This window comes from Hemicordylus capensis, chromosome 4 (assembly GCF_027244095.1).
Source record: "Hemicordylus capensis ecotype Gifberg chromosome 4, rHemCap1.1.pri, whole genome shotgun sequence".
Classification (NCBI taxonomy): Eukaryota; Metazoa; Chordata; class Lepidosauria; order Squamata; family Cordylidae; genus Hemicordylus; species Hemicordylus capensis.
The window spans coordinates 287,126,612-287,148,251 of NC_069660.1; the positions used below are offsets into that span (position 1 = coordinate 287,126,612).

A 21,640-nucleotide genomic window follows, 5' to 3' on the forward strand; every position below is an offset into this window, starting at 1 on the left:
GAATGAGGGTTTAGGTAGGAGAACCACAGAAATAGGTGGCGGGGAGATTTGAAGTCACTCACAGTACTGTGCTGTAAACCGAGACCAGGAGGCGGCAAGAGGTCCAGGCAGGAAGCTGCAGACAGGGAGTTGCCCCCTGCTGTAAGCCCCAACCGTAGGTGCACGCTGGCATGCAGAGAGAAATGGCTGCGGAGGGAAATGGAGAGCGGAGGTGTGGCAGGGGACAAGGGAAATGGCGAGAAGAAGAGGAGGGAAATTGAGAGCAGAGGAAATGGTGAGCCATCTTCTATTCATGCCCTCCTGCTCCCAACATGCACACCTGGGAGACTGTCAAGGCACAGCAGCACCCAGCAGCTCCATTTGCTTAAATCTAAGAGCCTCTTCTTCAGGTCCATTTTGCAGCATCCGGAGTAAGAGAGCCTTCAGTGCTCTGCAGCTGTGATTGATGGATTGGGAGGAGTGAGTGCAGGAGTGTGATTAAAAAGGCGCTCCTCATTCTGAGATCTAGTGCCCATGAGGGTAGCTTGTGCACAAGTGTGTGCTAATAAAACACTGGAACTAAGGCAGAAACAACTGATGTGAGAGGGAGAAGGTGACATTGGGGGTGGCAGAGGTGGAGGAGGGGAAATGTGGGTGCAGGAATGGTGGCTTGGTTCTGATGTCCACAATGTTTTTGTTTTGCTGCTTTCTAGCTTCAGAGCTACAATGTGTCTTCCCCTCTATTGAGGGGCACATGAGGGCACCTAAGAGAGAAGTGAGGGAGGGAATCCCATGATGGAGGGAAGCCAGTGAGAGGTTCGGGGTGACGGGTGCATCTGAAAGGGAGGGTAGGGAGGAGGGAATAGGTGCTTGGTGGGGAGGAGGGAGCCCTGGTTGTGAGCCTCATGCTGGTTGGGGCAGAGAGGAGGGGGAATTGCAAATACTTAAGTTACGTTAAGCAAGACCAAGCACAAACTCCCAGTCATGGATACTCAAAACTGCAGTTCGTAAAACCTCAGTAGGCAAGGGATAACTGTTCTCCCTGAAGCAGCCAGAAAGTGCAGTTTTTACCCATTATTTTAGTTCTTCCTGGGGTCAGTCCAAGGAGATAGAATTAATTAATTAATACTGAAGGAGGAAGTCAAGACAATTATTGCCAGTACAATAAATTTCTTCAAACACTGATAGCTAACTCAATGAAGCATGCAAGTTTTATTAATAAATTGTTACTTCTGAATAAGCAGTCAGTTTTTAATCTACAAGGACAATACCTAGCATTCCTTGCTAGAGGTACAAGCAAAACTAAAGTATAAGATGAAGGAAGACTCAAGACAATTCAGTGCCAAAGAGCCCAAACCACTGATTTTTCAAATCACATTGCTGTGAAACCGTCTTACTTACCTGCTGTAATTTCCTAAAGAAACTAATGAAGACATCACTGTTTGTAATAGCTGGATCAATCGACACTGAAATGCAAAAATCAAGACTGATTACTTAAAGAAAGGAATATGTATATCTGAAAATGAACCCATTCTATCATTTTACCTTTCCAAGACTCATAATGAAACTGCTTTAAAATAATAATAATAATAATAATCCACATATCTCCAAGATGAACATGGTAGAGAACAATAAAAGATCTCAATGAATTAATACCAATACATTTACAGCATATCCATGAAGGACTGTATAGAATGGCACTCAAGAGAGATGATCGTATAAGATTCTGCCTTTACATTGAGGTCAATTGGGGAGGCTCTCTTGTTCGTCCCACCTCTACCTGAGGCATGTTTGACATGAACATGGGAAAGGGCTTCCTTTGTACCATTGCTCAGATTGTAGAACTCCGTGTCCTGGATTACCCATATCTCCCTCCTTACTGTTTCCCCCTAAAAAGGGAGGAGAGCTGGACATGCAGTAGCAAGCATAAGTTCTCCCGTTTGCTAAGCACGTTCTGCCCTGGTTTGCATTTGAATGGGAGACTACATGTGAGCACTGTAAGGTATTCCCATTAGGGGACAGGACCACTCTGGGAAGAACACCTGCCTGCTTGCATGCAGAAGGCTCCAAGTTCCCTCCCTGGCATCTCCAAGATAGAGCTGAGAGAGACTCTTGCCTGCAACCTTGGAGAAGCCGCTGCCAGTCTGTGTAGACCAGGGATTCTCAAACTTGGGTCCTCAGGTGTTATTGGACTTCAACTCCCATAATCCCCAGCCTCAGTGGCCTTTGGTTGGGGATTATGGGAGTTGAAGTCCAATAACACCTGAGGACCCATGTTTGAGAATCTCTGGTGTAGACAATACTGAGCTAGATGGACCAAAGGTTTGACTCACTGTAAGGCAGCTTCCCATGTCTTTTTGCTGTCTCCTTAAAATATTTTTGTTTAAGTAGATGCTTAATTTAGTTTGTTATTTTACTGGTTTTGAATTGTTTTCTCTGCCATCTGTCTCCTTTGATGGTGTGATGATGATGATGATGATGTTGTTGTTTGTTGTTATTATTATTTACATTTTATATCCCACTCTTCCTCCAAGGAGCCCAGAGCAGTGTACTACATACTTAAGTTTCTCCTGACAACAACCCTGTGAAGTAGGTTAGGCTGAGAGAGAAGTGACTGGCCCAGAGTCACCCAGCTAGTATCAAGGCTGAATGGGGATTTGAACTCGGGTCTTCCCGGTCCTAGTCCGGCACTCTAACCACTACACGCTGGCTCCCTATTACAAATACAATCTATTTTGTATTATTATTAATTTTTAACCTCCTTGTTATTTACCTTGGGAAGTTTCATAAGTGGAAAGATGGGATATAAATTCCATTATAAATAAGATTCATACATAAAATAAAATCTTATAAACCCTCTGACAAAGAGGCAGATTCAAAACATGCAAGGATTTTTAAGATTTCAACCCAAGACTTGGAAGTTCTCTCTTTTATTACTGAGCAATCTTTAAGTTGCAGGAAACCAAGCTGAACAGATATTATATACAGATTTTATTGTAACTGAGTTGTTGCTGAGGTCTTTTTGAAAGCCACCTGGAGGGCCATTGGCCAAAACAAGGAATAGCAGCATTGTAGACTCTTATTCAGTGGAGGTTTTTTTAAATGAAGCTAGACCAACATCTGTCTATTTTTTAAAGAATACATCTGTTAATTCTACTGAGACAATGGAGTGGAAGAGATACCTTCCAGCAGTTGATAGTTCTATGAAATCACAGCATGTACAAATCTAACATTTGCGTCATTAAAAGTTATGGTCTGTTTAAAAACAAAAAAGAAAGACATATGCTGTACCATTCTGCAGATACTGTTCTAGCTGAGCCCTCCTTTCATCAGCCATTGCTTTAGTCATTGCAAGGTAGAACTTGGGAGGAAATGAAGGCACGACTCTTCCAAAGACCCGTCTTAGCTGAAAAGATAATTAAATAAGTACATGGATACCAATCTAATCCTGGTGTCTTTATAGTTCAACAGTGTTACCAGATGCCAAATAATAGAAACACTCAAGCACTATGAAGACATCGTCAATGCAACCCTGAGGGAAATGACCTCCAAGATTTTGGTTTAAACAAAGAAGCTTTAATCAGTCTGTTCATGTTGTCTAAACTTAGTTTCCAGGTCTCTGTGAGCCCATAAATCAGGGGTAGCACAGGAGAAGTACTGACTGGTGTCTAAACCAGCTGTATTTAGAACTGTTTTACCTGGGCGCTTTCTAGACTAGACCCTACAACGGGCTCAGGACTTATCGCGGAAGTGCGCTTCCACATTTCTTGCGTTGTGACACCGCAGTCCCACGCACGCGGAGAGCAGGGTACCATTCACATTTTCAATGCCTTGTTTCGAATTTAATTGCTACAATATAGAGCTAGGATGTTGTATATCCGGCATGAAAAAGTTGCTGTTTTTTCAGGTTGTTTGTTGCTGCGAGACTGCTCCCCCTGCTGTTTACGTTTTGAATGTGACTTGCCCAAATGGAGGCATTTTGCTGCTGATGTGCAGCTAGTCTGGAAATCACTCTGACAAATATTAGTTCATCCAACTGGAGTTAATGCTGTATAAAGCAGAAACTACTATCTTGCTCTTTATCCTGCCATAGTTTGCTTGTTGAGTTTCTCAAGGGCAATTGTTGGAGATAGGATTAGCAGTTCTGATACAAGAAGGCAATTCTTATGTTCTTAAAATATAGCAGGTAAAATCCAACTCCTCTCCCCAGTGCACAAAGCAGTATGTGTTTCTGCTCACACATGGGGAAGGAGGAAGAATTATTTCCGACAGCATCTCGTTGAACTTTATGGGGTGCCATTCCAGAAAGCTGGGAGGCAGCTTTTTATGGGATGTGTGGAGCTAAAGTTTAGAAGTAGGAGCTTAAAAGTTCCATGCACAAGTGAAGCAGCCACTTTTGCTGATCTGGATCCCAGACAACATGCAGTTTATCCTAGCATGCCAAGAGATAAATATATAATATGGAGTACTGTGACTATAGCACCACTATCTGTGGCAGGGCTGCCCAACTTTGGCCCTCCAGCTGCTTATGGATTACAACTCCCATCATCCCCGACTATTAGTACTGTGGCTAGAGATTATGGGAGTCGTAGTCCTACAATGGTTGGAGGGCTGAAGTTGTACAGCCGAGATCTATGGCAGTGTGCCAGCATCATGTGCCAATATAGGGTGTTGTGGTGGTACAGCAGGTGGGTCGACAATACGTAGCAGAAGCAGCACCATCAAGATCACCAGCTGCATTGCTGTACAAAACTCATGCGGCATAGAAAGGGGTAGAAAAGACTCTTTACGCATATGGTGGAGCAGAAAGGGACAACTCAGTAGAGCGCAACCTTTAAAAAAATTGGGCCATTCCAGACGAAGTCATTCATGACTAATCCCACTGAAATTAATGGGATATGTTAATCATGACTACAATAATCAATCATTTCAATGGCGCTCAGTCCAGATAATGCCTACAATATAAAATAACACAGCTGTAGTGACCAGCTTCCCCTCCCTCTAAAGCAGGGGTTCTCAGCATTGGGTCCCCAGATGTTTTTGGACTTCAAATCCCATAATCCCCAGCGGCCTTTGGCTGGGGATTATGGGAGTTGAAGTCCAATAACATCTGGGGACCCAAAGCTGAGAATTCCTGCTCTAAAGAGCCAACCAGAAATGATCCTTTGTCTTGACTGACAGGCTGGTGAACTCCAGGGCTCAGGCACAGCACACCGGGAGGGTGGGACCTAGAAAGCTGTTGCTAGGGAGTTCTTTGTGGAAGCAGCTTGGCTGGAGGTACACAGGCGGACATATGACCATGGAGGTTGGCTGAGGGAAGATAACTGTAAATCCTGGAAAAACGGGATTACAGGAGGCTTGAAGTCCCTCCAGAAGTTTGATGAGTTCAAGGAAAAGGGAAATTTAGTCTAGGGGAAAGTTTGTTTAGTCAGAATTTGTGTTAGGGATGTTCTATTTCTTTGGTGTGCGTGCTTTTGCATATTCCTTATACTGTTCTATTATTGTTTACCTGTAACATAATTAAAATAAGAAACACTAGCCTACGCTCACCCTACCTAGGGTGTTGCAAAACACTCTATAAACATTTAAGTGTGTATTAAGACAACCTATTTTTGTAAACTATTAAGTATTTTTAACTGTATTTAAAGCTGAGAAAGCCTCAGATGGAAGCAGACTATAGTAACTGTAAAATTGGGGGTGGGTTTTTTTTTTTTAGTTCTTTTCTTTTTACAAACCTCTGAGTTGGTTTTTAACTCAGAAAGGGGGTGAGCGGGGTTCTCTGGTACAAACACACCCTCAAACATTCAGCAACTATCCGTTTTCTCACCACGCATAGGCTTGCATGTGGAAGATTTTTGTACTTGTCCAAGAGCCAAATTAAGCGAGGTTTTTTTCTGGGTTTCTCATCCCAAGCCCAGATAATTTCTGTCTATAAGAGGGGTGGCGGTGGAAGCATTTTGAACCTACTGATAGTTTTAAACTATTCCTAAAACAGAATACTTTTAGGAGAAGCCTAGACAGTCAGCTCAGCAGGGATCATTCAGCATTTCTGTCCCTCATGCGAGTTTGCTCTGAGACACACATCATAACATAATTTTCTACAGAGAATAAAAATATTATAGAAGTGCAAAGAAGTTAAGAAATGTGGAAGCAAGCTGGCAGGGTGGCTGCTTCCTCACCCTCAGTGCTTCCTCATCCTCCTAGTGCAATCAAACATTTTTTCAGGTACCAGGAAGAGTCATTTTGGAGCAAATCTACATGCTTGGTGTCCGAGAACAAGGTGTTAGAACAGGACTGTGCAACTGGCACAAGGCACAAAAGGATGGTGATGCCGTGCTTGTTTCAGATAGAATGCTACTGTAGCTATATTGGTTCACACTGCTTTGTACACCAGCATGGTTACATGTACCTTTAGAATTAGGGTAGTAGGTTTCTTTTTTGTTCTTAAGGTATATATGCCTTGGAATCTGAATTCATATATTTTTAGTGGGCAGAATTAAATGCATGCTGGAAACAACAAAATTTGAGTTTTCCTTTCGATAAGAGTCTCAGAGATAGCTATTGTTTTTCATGCCTGGAGGAGGTGGTCTTCACAGATTATTAATATCACTGGCTCTTGTTAAGAGCATCTGAGAAGTAAGAGAAACATGTTCTTCTCAACGTCACTCAATTCTTCTTTTTGGACATACACCAGAACTCCATAGAATAGCTAATCTGGTGGAAGAAGGCGGCTTAAGCCTTTAATGGAGGGCTTTCTGAGCTAAATAAATCAATGGAAGAATTCTAGACAAAACAGACTGTCTTCATAAGAACAGCCCTGCTGGATCAGCGCCAAGGCCCATCTAGTCCAGCATCCTGTTTCACACAGTGGCCCACCAGATGCCGCTGGAAGCCTACAGGCAGGAGTTGAGGGCATGCTCTCTCTCTCCTGCTGTTACTCCCCTGCACCTGGTACTCAGAGGCATCCTGCCTGTGAGGCTGGAGGTAGCCTATAGCCCTCTGACTAGTAGCTGTTGATAGACCTCTCCTCCATGAAGTTATCCAAACCCCTTTTAAAGCCATCCAGGTTGTTGGCTGTCACCACATCTTGTGGCAGAGAAGTTCATTATGCGTTGTGTGAAACAGTACCTCTGTTTGCTGGTCCTAAATTTCCTGGCAATCAATTTCATGGGATGACCCCTGGTTCTAGTGTTATGTGAGAGGGAGATTTTCTCTCTATCCACTTTCTCCACACCATGCATGATTTTATAGACCTCTATCATGTCTCCCTGCAGTCGCCTTTTTTCTAAACTAAATAGCCCCAGGTGTTGTAGCCTTGCCTCATAAGAAAGGTGCTCCAGGCCCCTGATCATCTTGGTTGCCCTCTTCTGCACCTTTTCCAGTTCTACAATGTCTTTCTTTAGATGTGGTGACCAGAATTGTATACAGTACTCCAGGTGTGGCCACACCAGAGTTTTGTATAAGGGCATTATAATATTAGCAGTTTTAGTTTCAATCCTGGTCCTAATGATCCCTAGAATGGAATTGGCCTTTTTCACAGCTGCCACACACTGAGTTGACATTTTCAATGAGCTGTCCGCAATGACCCCAAGATCGAGAGGAGAGCTGGTCTTGTGGTAGCAAGCATGACTTGTCCCCATAGCTAAGCAGGGTCTGCCCTGGTTGCATCTGAATGGGAGACTTGATGTGTGAGCACTGCAAGATATTCCCCTCAGGGGATGAAGCCGCTCTGGGAAGAGCAGAAGGTTTCAAGTTCCCTCCCTGGCTTCTCCAAGATAGGGCTGAGAGAGATTCCTGCCTGCAACCTTGGAGAAGCCACTGCCAGTCTGTGAAGACAATACTGAGCTAGATAGACCAATGGTCTGACTCAGTATATGGCAGTTTCCTATGTTCCTATCCCTCTCCTGGTCAGTCACCAACAGCTCAGATCCCATCAACATATACTTGAAGTTGAGGTTTTTCGTCCCAATGTGCATCACTTTACACTTGCCAACACTGAGCTGCATTTTCCATTTTGTCACCCACTCACCCAGTTTGGAGAGATCCTTTTGGAGCTCCTCACAATCTGTTTTGGATTTCACTACCCAAAAGAGTTTGGTATCATCTGCAAATTTGGCCACATTGCTGCTTACCCCTGCTTCTAGATCATTTATGAATAAATTCAAAAGCACTGGTCCCAGTACAGATCCCTGTGGGACCCCACTTCTTACTTCCCTCCACTGTGAAAACTCGCCATTTATCCCTACTCTGTTTCCTGTCCTTCAACCAGTTAGCAATCCACACATGTACTTGTCCCCTTATCCCATGACTGCTAAGTTTCCTCGGGAGTCGTTGATGAGGAACTTTGTCAAAAGCTTTTTGGAAGTCCAGGTATACTTTGTCAACTGGATCACCTTGATCCACACACTTGTTGACACTCTCAAAGAACTCCAAAAGGTTGGTCAGGCAAGATTTACCTTTGTAGAAGCCATGCTGGTTCTCTCTCAGCAGGGCCTGTTCTTCTATGTGCTTTACAATTTTATCCTTGAGGATGCTTTCCATCAATTTGCCTGGAATGGACGTTTAGCTAACCGGCCTGTAATTTCCAGGATCGCCCTTGAATCCCTTTTTGAAAATCGGTGTTGCATCTGCTACTTTCCAGTCCTCCAGTACAGAGCCTGATTGCAGGGATAAGTTATATATTTTAGCAAGGAGGTCAGCAATTTCACATTTGAGTTCTTTGAGGACTCTTGGATGGATGCCATCCGGCCAAGGCAATTTGCTAGTTTTCAGTTGTTCCAGTTTAGAACATCATCTCTTGTCACTTCTATTTGACTCAGTTCTTTCGCCTCCATCTCTGAAAAGCCTAGTTCAGGAACAGGTATATGCTCAGTAAGTCTTCCTTCCACTCTGGTCCAGACATCACACAGAACCATGGTTTATCTTAACTAAGGTTTATTTAGCAAACATGGATTGCAACACAATCACCAAATCTTGGTTAGTTTCACTACATTGTAATTTGTTCAGGTTGTACTCCTTCCCCTCAAATGATCTTGGTTTGCCTAACTCTGTAAGAGAGCCCTGCATGGGTGGAGCTACTGAAACAAAGATTAAACCATTACAGATTCAGATATCACACAAGACCACAGTTACAACAAACTTTGAACCTTGGGTTCATTGTATGACTACCTGAAATAAACCATGGTTTGCTGACTAGTGTGGGTAAACCATGGTTCTGTGCGATGCCTGAACCCACCCTATATTCCCCTCTTCCCTTTTCTTTAATTTGTTCCAAACATTGTCTAGGCACCCGGACAAGGGATCTGCTATGGTACATACAAATATTACAGTCTGTGTTGTGATGTCAATGAAGGAACTTTAGTCCATAAGCTGGACATACAGAGCTCTGTCCAGGCCCTTTTCAGAGACACTGAAGCCCCCAAAACTCTAGTCAGTTCAACTAGGATGCTGTCCAATGCATAGTGTCTCATTAAAACTAGTAGATTAAAAAGATGCAATTGTCTCATCTTCATAGATAGAACTGAAAAGCAGTTATTTAAAAAAAAGGAAAACTGACGAAAGTTTCACATCCACATCAACACCATCTCAGATGTGACAGTAGTGACAGTCTTTTTGTCTTGTTTATCCAAATGCATCTGTATTTGTGCTTACCCTTTCATGGTCACACACATTTATGTGATGCTTCCCTATCCATACCAGTTACATGGGAGTAACAGCAGGAGAGAGAGAGCATGCCCTCAACTCCTGCCTGTAGGCTTCCAGTGGCATCTGGTGGGCCACTGTGTGAAACAGGATGCTGGACTAGATGGGCCTTGGGCCTGATCCAGAAGGGCTGTTCTTATGTTCAGTGAGTGTATGAGAATGCTCCGCTTCCACATAAAATATAGCATCTGAAAGTTGTTTTAGAAGTACTTGAAATGAGGAAAGCAACAGTGGAAAGAAAGAGAGAGAGAGTATTTAATGAACTTGAACATCTTACCTGCTCATTCCAGCGATGCAACTGACTGTAACGCACCTTGCAGAAAATGAAGCCTTCCAGATACAAAGAGTACAGCTGAAAATACAGACAGTCTCCAAATAAGTCTTCTAGGGAGAGTTTGGGGAACTTGTGATTACCCATTTCCTGCACTCATACTGCCCCCTTGTCTACTTCCATAACTTTTCCTGCAGATTCAACAAGTTCTCCAGACCAAAGCATCCTCCTGTATGACCCACACATCTATGCTTTACAGTCTCCCATCCTCTTTGTACATTGATTGCTTGTCACACTCAGTCTCGCTCAGGGTGGGTGGGTCTGGCTGTCACACACAGACACAAAGACACACACTCCATGTGTGCACACACACTGCATAACCCACTCATACCAGATATACCTTAAAAGAACCTCTCTTATTCCAGATCAGCACTGTTCTAGAACAGGTATCCAGAATTTCAGACACTGCATCATGTTCCTTGGTTGGTTGGTTTTTAACCATCACCTTTTCTGCAAAAGCAGTTTGCTGATCTTCACAGGTCATGAAAGAGGGGTTCTCAAAAATGAGGCACAATAGCATTTCATCTTTCTTCCTTATTTCTGACAATTATATAATCCCTATACACATGTTATCTGTATATGTACAGATCTGTTCACATGTACTTTTATCCACATCTTATGTTCAACGCATGCATAGTAGTATACTTTCTATCTGTACTCGGTATTTGAAGGGGCTTATTCTTGAGTTCATTCTTAAAATGAACAAGAGTACCATCATCACACAAGCCCTATTCCCACACTATGTTCACTGCATGTCCAATCTATGCACAGCATACACATGAAAAGATCTGGGCTTTGTACACATTATGTGCTATACATGTACATAGCACAGTGCTTTTCTGTACTCTGCATTGAGGGTGCCTGTATCCAGGTTCACTTTTAAGATGAACTTGTGTACAGCCATTCACACAAAAACATGTACATGTGTACAGACACCTCTACACACACACACAAACACTTTCATGTCAGAATATGTGTACATAGAAAAGCATGCACCTGTAAACAGATACTTGTACACACAGGTACAACAGATACTTGTACACACAGGTACATAGCTAGGGGAAAGGTGGCCTGTGTTTGCCCCTCTCCCCAGTGGCCCCTCGGAGTGTGGGATATAATGAAGATAATAGAGAGGGGTGAAGCTGGGGGGGTCAGGTTCTTTGAACCCATTCGCTTAATTACAGCTACACCTACACCGCTGTGTACAGCCGTACAACGTAATGTCAGAATAGGGCTTCAGTCAGTCAGTCTCTCTCTCTGCCCCCCCACCCCACGGCCACGTACTAGATTACAGTCCCTCCCTCACGTATTCCACGCTCTCAGGCTCTTCTCCTTCCTCACACAGAAACATAAATAGGGGGCTTTTTGACCCAGACACAGATTTCTCCGGGACCTGGACTACAGCACGTCTCCCCACAGACACAATACATTCAAGGATTTGCCTCTGGCAATCCCCTCCCTGCCTGCCATCCTTTGCACATAGGAAGCACACACCAATTGCTCACCCCACCTAGTCCTCCAGGCTGCCTGACGCCCAGCCTTCCTTTGCGCCCTCCCACCCACAAGCCTTCCTCCTACTAGGGTTACCAACTCTGAATGAAGCTACTACGTGAGATTGCACGCGCGCCGCCATCCCCCCCGCCCCGCGCCACCGCCACCATACCAACCCATTAAAAACCTTCAAGATTGTTTTCAATCGTGCCCTGGCTGGCCGATACAGCCCTGGATAACCCAGGCCAAATTTCGGAGGGCTGGCAACGGCTCCGCCACACCAACTCGCCCTCCAATGCCTCCCCCACCAACCCCTTCTGTCAAAGGACGGGCGGTGGAGGACCCCTGGGTCGGCCCTGCAAGGGAGAGTGGCGAGATGCTGCAGACGCGTGGATTCTGCTGGAGGAGCCCTCACTCGCTCTTCTCCTCCCACAGCCACACAAGCCGATTCCGAACGACACAGTTCGGTTCTTAACGCGGATTAGGGGCACGGCACGGCACAGCGAACCGCCCGTGTATACCTGCGGGCGCGTTCTTAAGCGGCAAAGCGGAGAACGCCAACTTGTGGGGTTGCGCCCTGCGAAGCTTGCTGCAGCCGCGCAGCCACCGGGTCTGCTTTCCCTCGCCGCCACCCGCCACCCGCCACCCCGGCTGGGTTAGGAAAGCTACTTCACCACATAACGGCCGCCAAACTTCTCCAGGAGCTCTTCGGAGAGAGGGATGCTGAAATGCATCTTCATTGTGCGGAGGAGGAGGACAAGCCACCGCCGTCCGCAGCTCGCCTGGCTGGTCAAATAGGGCAGGGCTGCCGCGGGAGGGCATTCCCCCACTCCACGTGATGGAGGAGACGGGACGCGGCTCTGGTCTCCTCCCTCCGCTCCAAGGCGGTGCGGGCAGCAGGTGGAGGTGGAGATGTGGCACGCGGGGGAAACCCTCGGCTGGCTGGGGCTCTTCGTGAGAGGACGCCGCGGCGGCAGCAACTCAGCTGAGGATCGGCTCAGCTCAGCAGGTCCCTCCATTGGCCAGACAGAGGAAAAAGCCGCATGTTGCCTAGCACGCTGAGCAAGAAATTGGTGGTTCCTCCAAGGAGGGAGTGGCAGCTCCCACCCACCAAGCAATTTTGGAGACTTCATCCTTTACACACTTCATGTTTCTCTAAAACCATGTGCTGCATATCTATTTGATTTTAGATTGTAAGGTTGCGGGCGGCGGGAGTTTATGCTATGAGTAGCTGCTATTAATTCTGTTATTAGCTATATTGAAAATTTAGGTTAATTAATAATAAAGACTGCACCGGGTGTCTCTGCAATCGGAGGTCACGTGTGCTGCTTCGTCATTTCCGATCTCCACAATCTAGCCATGCCGGATTCTTCAAGTGGGATGGCCAGCTCTGGTTCCAGCAAGAAATCCTGCACCTATGATGAGGGAAACTCCACATGTTGTGTCGTGCAGCTTTTGTTCTAAAGCCTTGCTGGGTGAAGGGATTCGAATCAAGCAACTTGTAAAGACCAGTTCAGTGGTGACGTGAATGTCTACTGGCTGGTATTATTTAACCTTAATAATTGAGGGTGAGGAGTTTGCCCCCTGCTCTTTTGAAAGAAACTCCATCTGCTTAAATGTTCTTTTGCGAACTATAAAGGAGGATGTACATTTTGAGAAGCTTTTTTTTTTTAATGATGCTAAATACTAGACCCTATCCTTTACTGGAGGAGGCCTTTTTTCTCCAGTGTTTCCTTGCATAAACTTTCCTTTGCTTCCGTGAGAGACAAGGAGCAAATATGCCAATACTGAAGTTATTTAGACATGCAAATAGTAATCAGATTTTCCCCACCTGTATGGAACGGGGCTGGGCTTGCTTAAGGCTCTGCTCAGTGTCTTCCCCACCAGAGATATAATTTGTGTTCTCAATGAGTAAATTATCAGTGGGTAACAATTATCCTTGGTCTTATGTTATCCTGTTTTATTGTCTGTGCTGTGTTTGTATGTTTCATTGTAGCTAGTTTGAAGGCTGTTATAAGTGGTAAAGAGGCCAATAAACATAATCCAATTATTGCTATTGTTGGAAATTCTCTGTGGTGAGAGAATCCCTTTCTCATTATAGCAGAGTGCACAGAGGCACAACACAGCGGAAATTTAGTTAGGCATGCGTGTGTGCTGAGAGTAAAGTAACTTGGAGCCAATTCATAGTTTCAAATCAATATAAAAGGCATTTATTAAGGAACTCCATTCTAGATAGGAACGTGAGGAGTTAGGATCTTTAATCTATCTATCTAGCTGGATGCAGATGGATTCTGCATCTTCTCTGCACATACAGTGAGGGAAATAAGTATTTGATCCCCTGCTGATTTTGTCCATTTGCCCTCTGACACAGAAATGACCAGGCTATAATTGGAATGGTAGGTTTATTGTAGCTGTGAGAGACAGAACAACAACAAACAAACCCTCAAAAGCCCAGTGCCCAAAAGTCAGCGATGGATTTGCATTGTAGTGAGGGAAATAAGTATTCGATCCCTTCACAAAAGATGTCTTAGTACTTGGTGGCAAAACCCTTGTTGGCAATCACAGAGGTCAGACATTTCTTGTAGTTGGCCACCAGGTTTGCACACAACCCAGGAGGGATGTTGTCCCACTCCTCTTTGCAGATCCTCTCCAAGTCAGAAAGGTTTCGAGGCTGATGTTTGGCAACCCGAACCTTCAGCTCCCTCCACAGATTTTCTATGGGATTAAGGTCTGGAGACTGGCTGGGCCACTCCAGGACCTTCATGTGCTTCTTCTTGAGCCACTCCTTTGTTGCCTTGGCTGTGTGTTTTGGGTCATTGTCATGCTGGAATACCCATCCATGACCCATTCTCAATGCCCTGGCTGAGGGAAGGAGGTGCTCACCCAAGATCTGACGGTACATGGTCCCGTCCATCATCCCTTCGATGCGGTGAAGGTGTCCTGTCCCCTTAGCAGAAAAACACCCCCAAAGCATAATGTGTCCACCTCCATGTTTGACGGTGGGGATGGTGTTCTTGGGCTCATAGGTAGCATTCCTCCTCCTCCTCCACACACGGCGAGTTGAGTTGATGCCAAAGAGCTTGATTTTGGTCTCATCTGACCACAACACTTTCGCCCAGTTCTCCTCTGGATCATTCAGATGTGCATTGGCAAACTGCAGATGGGCCTGTACATGTGCTGCCTTGAGCAGGGGGACCTTGCAGGCACTGCAAGATTTCAGTCCTTCACGGCATAGTGTGTTACCAATTGTTTTCTTGGTGACTATGGTTCCAGCTGCCCTGAGATCATTGACAAGTTCCCCCTGTGTAGTTCTGGGCTGCTTTGTCACCGTTCTCATGATCATTGCAACTCCACGAGGTGAGATCTTGCATGGAGCCCCAGACCGAGGGAGATTGACAGTTATTTTGTGTTTCTTCCATTTGCGAGTTATCATGCCAACTGTAGTCATCTTCTCACCAAGCTGCTTGGCGATAGTCTTGTAGCCCAGTCCAGCCTTGTGCAGGTCTACAACCTTGTCCCTGACATCCTTCGACAGCTCTTTGGTCTTGGGCATGGTGGTGAGTTTGGAAGCTGAGTGATTGCTTGCTTCTATGGACAGGTGTCTTTTATACAGGTACTGTAACAAGCTGGGATTAGGAGCACTCCCTTACAGAGGGTGTTCCTCATCTCAGCTCGTTACCTACATATAGTGAAAAGACACCTGGGAGCCTGAAATCTTGCTGGTTGATAGGGGATCAAATACTTATTTCCCTCACTGTATGGTGCAGGGAGAGAGGCTTGCCATGTTGCAAGGTAGACGGGCAGGTAGGAAGAGAGAGAGGAAGGAGGAAGTTGAATTCCCTAAGAGTAGCAATCTACATTTCAAAGGGATAGCATCAGAGCAGTGGAGAAGGAATGACCAATGTCTTGACTCTCTAGCCCTCTGACTTACTAGTCTGTCCTCCACTGTCTGAGGCAAAGAGACAGCGCAAAGTCCTTTAACTTCCAACAGCTATGACACAGACTCTGTCCAATCTTCCATTCCTGTTTCTCTCCCCGCCCCCGCCAACCCCCCCAACCATGCTAAATATGCTTATTACTCAGTTTCAACAGAAGAAAAATCAGGTGATAGTCATCTTTATGTATTTGAAATGGAAAAAGAAATATGTTTAGGTTTTGCAATGGGTTTGCCGTTGGCTCCTTCCTCTATGCAGTCAAGCAGTAGTCTCTATCTTTACACTTAACACAATGAAATCCTCAGCATATTGATGTGCTTTTCATTTCAGAAGTCCTCTTAGCTCTTTGCATCAGTTGTGCAAAATGGATATTAATTAATCAGCCTTCAGTGATTTGTGGATTGCAGCCATAGTATTTTACTGTTAACCCTCTTATTGATTAAGTGCCATCAAGTTGGTGTCTACTCTTAGCAACCATATAGATAGATGTGGTCTTATTAGTTAAATAAATTATCTCATGGAAAAGTAGTATATTTTTACCCTCAAAAAATGCAATTAGGGTTGCAACGTTTTACACCAAGTGAAGCTTTACCTAAGGTCTCGGTTTCAATCCTTGGCATCTCCAGGTAGAGCTGGGAAAGAATCCTGCCTGAAATTAAATTAAGAGACAAAAAGCCCTAAATGGAGTGCTATTGTCAAAGTGCTAATGGTCCCAGACTAAGCAATCAGAAATTTTGAGAAAGTATTAAGGGTGATTCCCCTCCAGATTTGTGAAACAGAAGAGACTAGAAGCCAGACCCAAGAAGAAACTAATTTTCTCTTGGTTGTTTACAACAAACAGATAAGGCATTGGGGTTTTAAAACCCAATCTTAAAACCCAATCTTAAAAAAGATGTTTTGGGATTTTAAAACCCCAAAATTGGGTTAGAATTTAAAAACCCTGGAAAGCCAGGCCAAAGAAATACGTTTTAAGGGCTCTCCTGAGGGCTAATAGAGAATTCAAATTACGGATTTCCGCAGGGAGCGCATTCCACAGCCCCGGAGCAGCTACAGAGAAGGCCCGCCTCTGAGTCGCCACCAGACGAGCTGGTGGTAACTGGAGACGAACCTCCTCAGATGACCTTAATGTGCGGTGGGGATCATGCAGAAGGCGGCGCTCTCTAAGGTAACTCGGGCCTAAGCCATTCAGGGCTTTAAAGGTAATCACCAGCACTTTGTATTTTGCCCGGAAACATATCGGCAGCCAGTGCAATTGTTTCAAAATAGGTGTAATATGGTCTCTCCGGGTTACCCCAGAGACCAATCTGGCTGCCGCATTCTGAACTAATTGAAGTTTCCGAACTACGTACAAAGGCAGCCCCACGTAGAGCGCATTGCAATAGTCAAGCCGGGAGATTACCAGCTGGTGCACCACTGTTTTGAGGTCATCCTCCTCAAGGAATGGACGCAGCTGTCGAATCAGCCGAAGCTGATAGAAAGCACTCCTGGCCATGGCCTCCACCTGAGAAACCAGGGTGAGGCCTGGGTCCAGGAGTACTCCCAAGCTGCGCACCTGCTCCTTCTGGGGGAGTGTAACCCCATCCAGCACAGGGAGTGCTAACTCACTCCTCAGATTCTGAGCCCCCACAATGAGCACCTCCGTCTTGCTTGGATTCAGCTTCAATTTGTTCTCCCTCATCCAGCCCATTACTGCCTGTAGGCAGGCATTTAAAGAGTGAGTGCCATTTCCTGAAGATGAAAAGGAGAAGTAGATTTGGGTGTCATCAGCATACTGATAACACCCAGCACCAAATCTCCTGATGACCTCACCCAGCGGTGCCTGGTATGTTATAGTGCCTGGTATGTTAAGGGATGCCAAAAGACAAATAGTAATTGATTCAGAGAAGATCAAACAGAGATGGAAGGAGTACACTGAAAATCTGTACAGCAGGGATGTCAACGTCCAAAATACTCTAGAACACAGTTTCTCAACCGCTGGTCCCCGGACCACTGCCGGTCCCCAGGGGGTTGAGTGCTGGTCCTTTAACACCCCCTCCTTTTCAAGCATGCCAGTCCTTTAACACCCTGGAGATTAGCTCCCAGGAGCTAATCTTTAACCAGGCAGCCTTCGCTGCAGGGCTCTGACTTCCTCCGGAGTCCCAGACAGCCTTTTTTCACTCCCAGCTAATCTCTCCAGTCTCTTTGATGAGAGGAGATAGCGAGAGCGAGTGACATCACTGGTATGCAGCCGGTGAAACACACACGAGGCAGGTAGCAGGGCGAGTGAGAGGGAGTGCTTGGCTTGGCTGGAGTGCTGCATGCATAATCTCTGTTCTGAACTTCTGCATGCATAAACTCTGTTCTGAACTACTACAGAGGAGGAAAAGAGGAAGGCAGGGAGGCAAAAGATAAAACAAACAAAAGTAAACAACAGTGCTGATCAAATGAAAAAAGAAGGGAAAGATAAGAAGAATGAAAGGGGTGGGGGTGAGGGGTGGGGGTGTACTGCTTGGCTGATCATGTACTGACTCAACAAAAGGGGATGAAGATCAAATAAAATGGGATTTTTAAAAGCAAGCATATAGGAGAGAACCAAGTACAATCTGTGTGAACTGAGAAATAAAATGTGGGGGGGGGGGGTGAGGGAGATGAAGAAAGGAGTGGCTAGGGTGAGCTACTGACTTACCAAAAAGGGGATGAAGCTAACATAAACTGGGATTTTTAAAAGCAAACATGCAGGCAGGAGAGAGAACTAGTGCAATGTGTGTGAACTGAGAAAACCAGTGGAAAAAAGAGATCACGAGAAAGGGGATGGAGTAGGGGCTGGGTGTAGCAAGGTATGAAATGGTGAATAGAGGAGAGAGAAGGAGGGAAGGAAGGATGAAGAAGAGACCCACTAAAAGTCTTCCCACTCATGTGTGAGTACATAGTACTCCCCCCCTCAAACCTCTGCCTAAAAATCATTACAGTTGTAAAAACCTGGATATATATGAATGTGTGGTATGAAGGGTTAAATCTCCCACCCCATTCCCTGTGGTTTACTTTCCTAATGTGGATGCCATATTGATGTGTAAAGTTTATTACCATAACATTCCTTTTCAAGGTAATTTGTGTTTTAGTTCTGAGTGTACTGCTTGGAGGTTTTTTGGATAATGTTTGGTTACAGACTTCCAGTATGATATGAGATGTCATGTTTTAAGCTTCCTATCAATTAAGTTGATAAGCTGGTTTTATGGTAGCAAACATGCATTGTCCCATTTGCTAAGGAGAGCAAGGGCAGTGATTACCAAATGAAGAGAGAAGGAAAGCTGGAGGGGGAGTACTGTGTGTGTAAGAGAGAGTACTATTTTAAAAGCAATATTAAATTACTATTTTTATGCATTTAAGAAGCAAGATATTATGTATACAGGAACTTGACACAAGTTCCTGCCTGCATGTTTATATGCAAAATAGATAGATGAGGAGTAAGAAAAGACAGAATTGGAAGAATGGAGTGTAAGGTTGCAACCTATTTTTAAAATATGGTAATGTTAAATCTGGACTGGACAAATCTCAGGTGCCAGGGAGCCATGATGTCTCATCCTTTCCTCCCTCCCCCTTTTGAGCCAGAACTTCAAAAGTTAAATATTGATTAAATTCATTTTCATTAATTTCACTTTGATTTAATTGATTGATTAAGTGTTATTTTAATAATCAGCACCCTAAAAATTGACCTCGGCCCCCATGAGCCAAGTCACAGTCAGTTTTGGCCCATCAGGACATTTGAGTAGTGAACACCTGTGGATGCCTGTACTAATAGATAAACTTGAAACCCCTTTGCTAATTGCTGGTCTGGGACTAGAAACTTCACACAAAAAATGTAGCGGTCCTTGAAACTCTGCATGATGAATTTAGCAGTCCTTGACTCCAAAAAGGTTGAGAAACACTGCTCTAGAAGATGTTCCCTACTTGCAAGAACCTCTAGTACAAGGAAGATGAAATTAGATCAGCATTACCAACTTGGAAGGCTACAGGAATTGATGGAATAGCTACTGAAATCTGGCAGGCAACAGAAGAAGAATCAGTCAAGACTCTAACCAAACTATGCCAGCAAATCGGAGACCACCATCGTGGCCAACAGATTGGAAGAGGTCAGTCTACATACCCATACCAAAGAAAGGAGACTTAACAGATTGCACAAACCATCACACAATATCCTTAATTTCACATGCTAGCAAAATAATGCTCAGGATCATCCAACGCAGATTAGAGCCCTATGTGGAAAGGGAAATGCTGGATGTTCAAGCTGGTTTCAGAAAAGGCTGAGGAACAAGAGACATCCTCTTCTGGACTCCTGTGTTCTTCTTCTCCCCTGCTTTTGCTCATGACTTCAGCTCATTCTTTTCTAGCACAGATAAATTCCTTTCAGTCGGAGTCTCTTTCCCTTCTGTCTCTCTCCCAGATCCACCCCCACCCTTCCTTTCCTACCCACAGTATCAATTCATAGCTCAGGTAACTCACTTCTCCTGCCCCAAATTCTCTACATCCAAGAAGAGAATGCTGGGCCTCTTGAAATCTGCCCCCTGGCAAGATGTATTAGAACCCTCGGTAGCATTCTGTGACATATTTGCATAGCACTTTGAGGGTAAAGTTGCTTGCATTTGTCATGAGTTGGACTCTACAGTTGATGTAGTGTCATTAGGAGAGGTGTCCAGAGTACCACCTGGTCCAGTTTTGCTGGAAGAGTTTAAATTATTGGTGCCAGAGGATGTGGACAAGGTGTTCAGTCAAGTTCATATGACCACGTTTATGCTTGACCTATGCCTTTGATGGCTTATTAAATCTATTGAGGGAGTTTTTAGTGTGGTGTAGTGGTTAGAGTGCTGGACTAGGACCGAGGAGACCAGAGTTCGAATTCCCATTCAGCCATGATATTAGCTGGGTGACTCTGGGCCAGTCACATATCTCTCTGCCTAACCTACTTCACAGGGTTGTGTGTGTGTGTGTATGTATATCTCTATCTATCTATCTATATATATAGTGAGAGAGAGGGAGCAGTCCCAGCTCCATTGAAGAAAGCTATTATTCGACCACTCCTAAAGAAACCTAGTCTGGACCAAGAGCATATAAATAACTATAGGCCTGTGGCCAATATTCCCTTCCTGAGCAGACCCAAGACTCTTGGAGGAAACAGATTATCTAGATCTATTCCATGCATGTTCATATGTTATAACAGCATCCGTTCTTAACAATAATATTCTGCAGGATGGGACTCATTTTTGAAGTTTGGTAAATTCAGCTTTAGTTGAATGCATACCTCTCCCACTCCCTCACACAGGAAAACAAAGCAGGAGTTGGTATGAAACAAGAGAGATTAAGACCTTGGCTTAATACTAATTTTCAGTGGAGATTTAGGTTATGTGGTGGAGTAATAAAGAATGATGCCTTCAAGCATATTTGGTCTCCTCTCTGAACCCAAAACATTTGGGATTAGGAGCTGCCACTTTGTGGGAGAAGGTATGGGGGTAACTTTCAAACATGTTTCAGGGCTTTCAAAAATTAAGAATTGCAACTAAAGACAGGTCAGTAGACAATTCAGCAAAATTGGAATAGGTTTGCGTATTAGTCTGTGGGTCGGTGGCAGGTCAGTGTGTTTGCTTTCTGTTCTCTTGCAGCAGGGCAATGCAACCATAAGCCTCAGGAATGCAGTGCATGCTGGCAAGAAGTGAGACAGAAGAGAACAACTGCTGAGTAACTGGGTTAATAGCCAGAAAAGAATATGCTGACTGAGCACAAGCAAGTGGGGTGGGTGGGCTGCAGCACAGATTTCTCACAGCAATGTGCAAAAATTAACAGATTTGTAGAGACAAAGGAAAAACCCTGACACCTGAGTTTGTGAGCCCCCCCCCCCACATCACTATCACTTCCCCATGTGCAAAGTGAGTGTCCTGTCTATAGACACACTGATACCCCAAATGGAGGGACAGAATCCCTACAGACAAGAGGGGCCATGAGGTATGCAGAAAAACCATTTAATTAAAAAACCTCCCACCACCAAATTAGCAGGAGCAAAATGCTGCACCTCACAATTCCAGAGACTAGTGGCGGCAGCATGCATCTATGAGCCGCCCACCACCGTTGGGAGTTGTGCTCAGAGAATGCCTGCGCTCAGGCAGCTGTTACCCAAATCTAATTGCATCCCGTTGCCTGAGGATCCTTTAAGCCATGAGGGGGAACATCCTCT

The 21,640-nt window shown here is 44.8% G+C and overlaps 1 protein-coding gene and 1 long non-coding RNA gene across 5 annotated transcripts in view; one reads left to right on the forward strand and one right to left on the reverse strand.

The window, feature by feature from the left end:
- Positions 1–12,721, reverse strand: part of SNX31 (sorting nexin 31) — a 49,236-nt gene extending 36,515 nt beyond the window's left edge. For 2 of the 4 annotated variants that reach the window (XM_053242551.1, XM_053242550.1), the window contains exons 1-4: positions 12,178–12,720; positions 9,959–10,033; positions 3,271–3,385; positions 1,381–1,445 (exon numbers count right to left, since the gene is read on the reverse strand). In XM_053242551.1, coding sequence (XP_053098526.1) covers positions 1,381–1,445; positions 3,271–3,385; positions 9,959–10,033; positions 12,178–12,636 — 714 coding nt within the window. In that variant the 5' untranslated portion in view covers positions 12,637–12,720. Of the gene's footprint in view, positions 1–1,380; positions 1,446–3,270; positions 3,386–9,958; positions 10,034–12,177 lie in introns of all 4 variants that reach the window. The other 2 variants (XM_053242547.1, XM_053242548.1) reach the window with 2 other exon arrangements.
- The window catches only part of LOC128321953 (uncharacterized), a 58,658-nt gene that overhangs the window by 32,670 nt on the left and 4,348 nt on the right, over positions 1–21,640 (forward strand). The window lies entirely within an intron of this gene.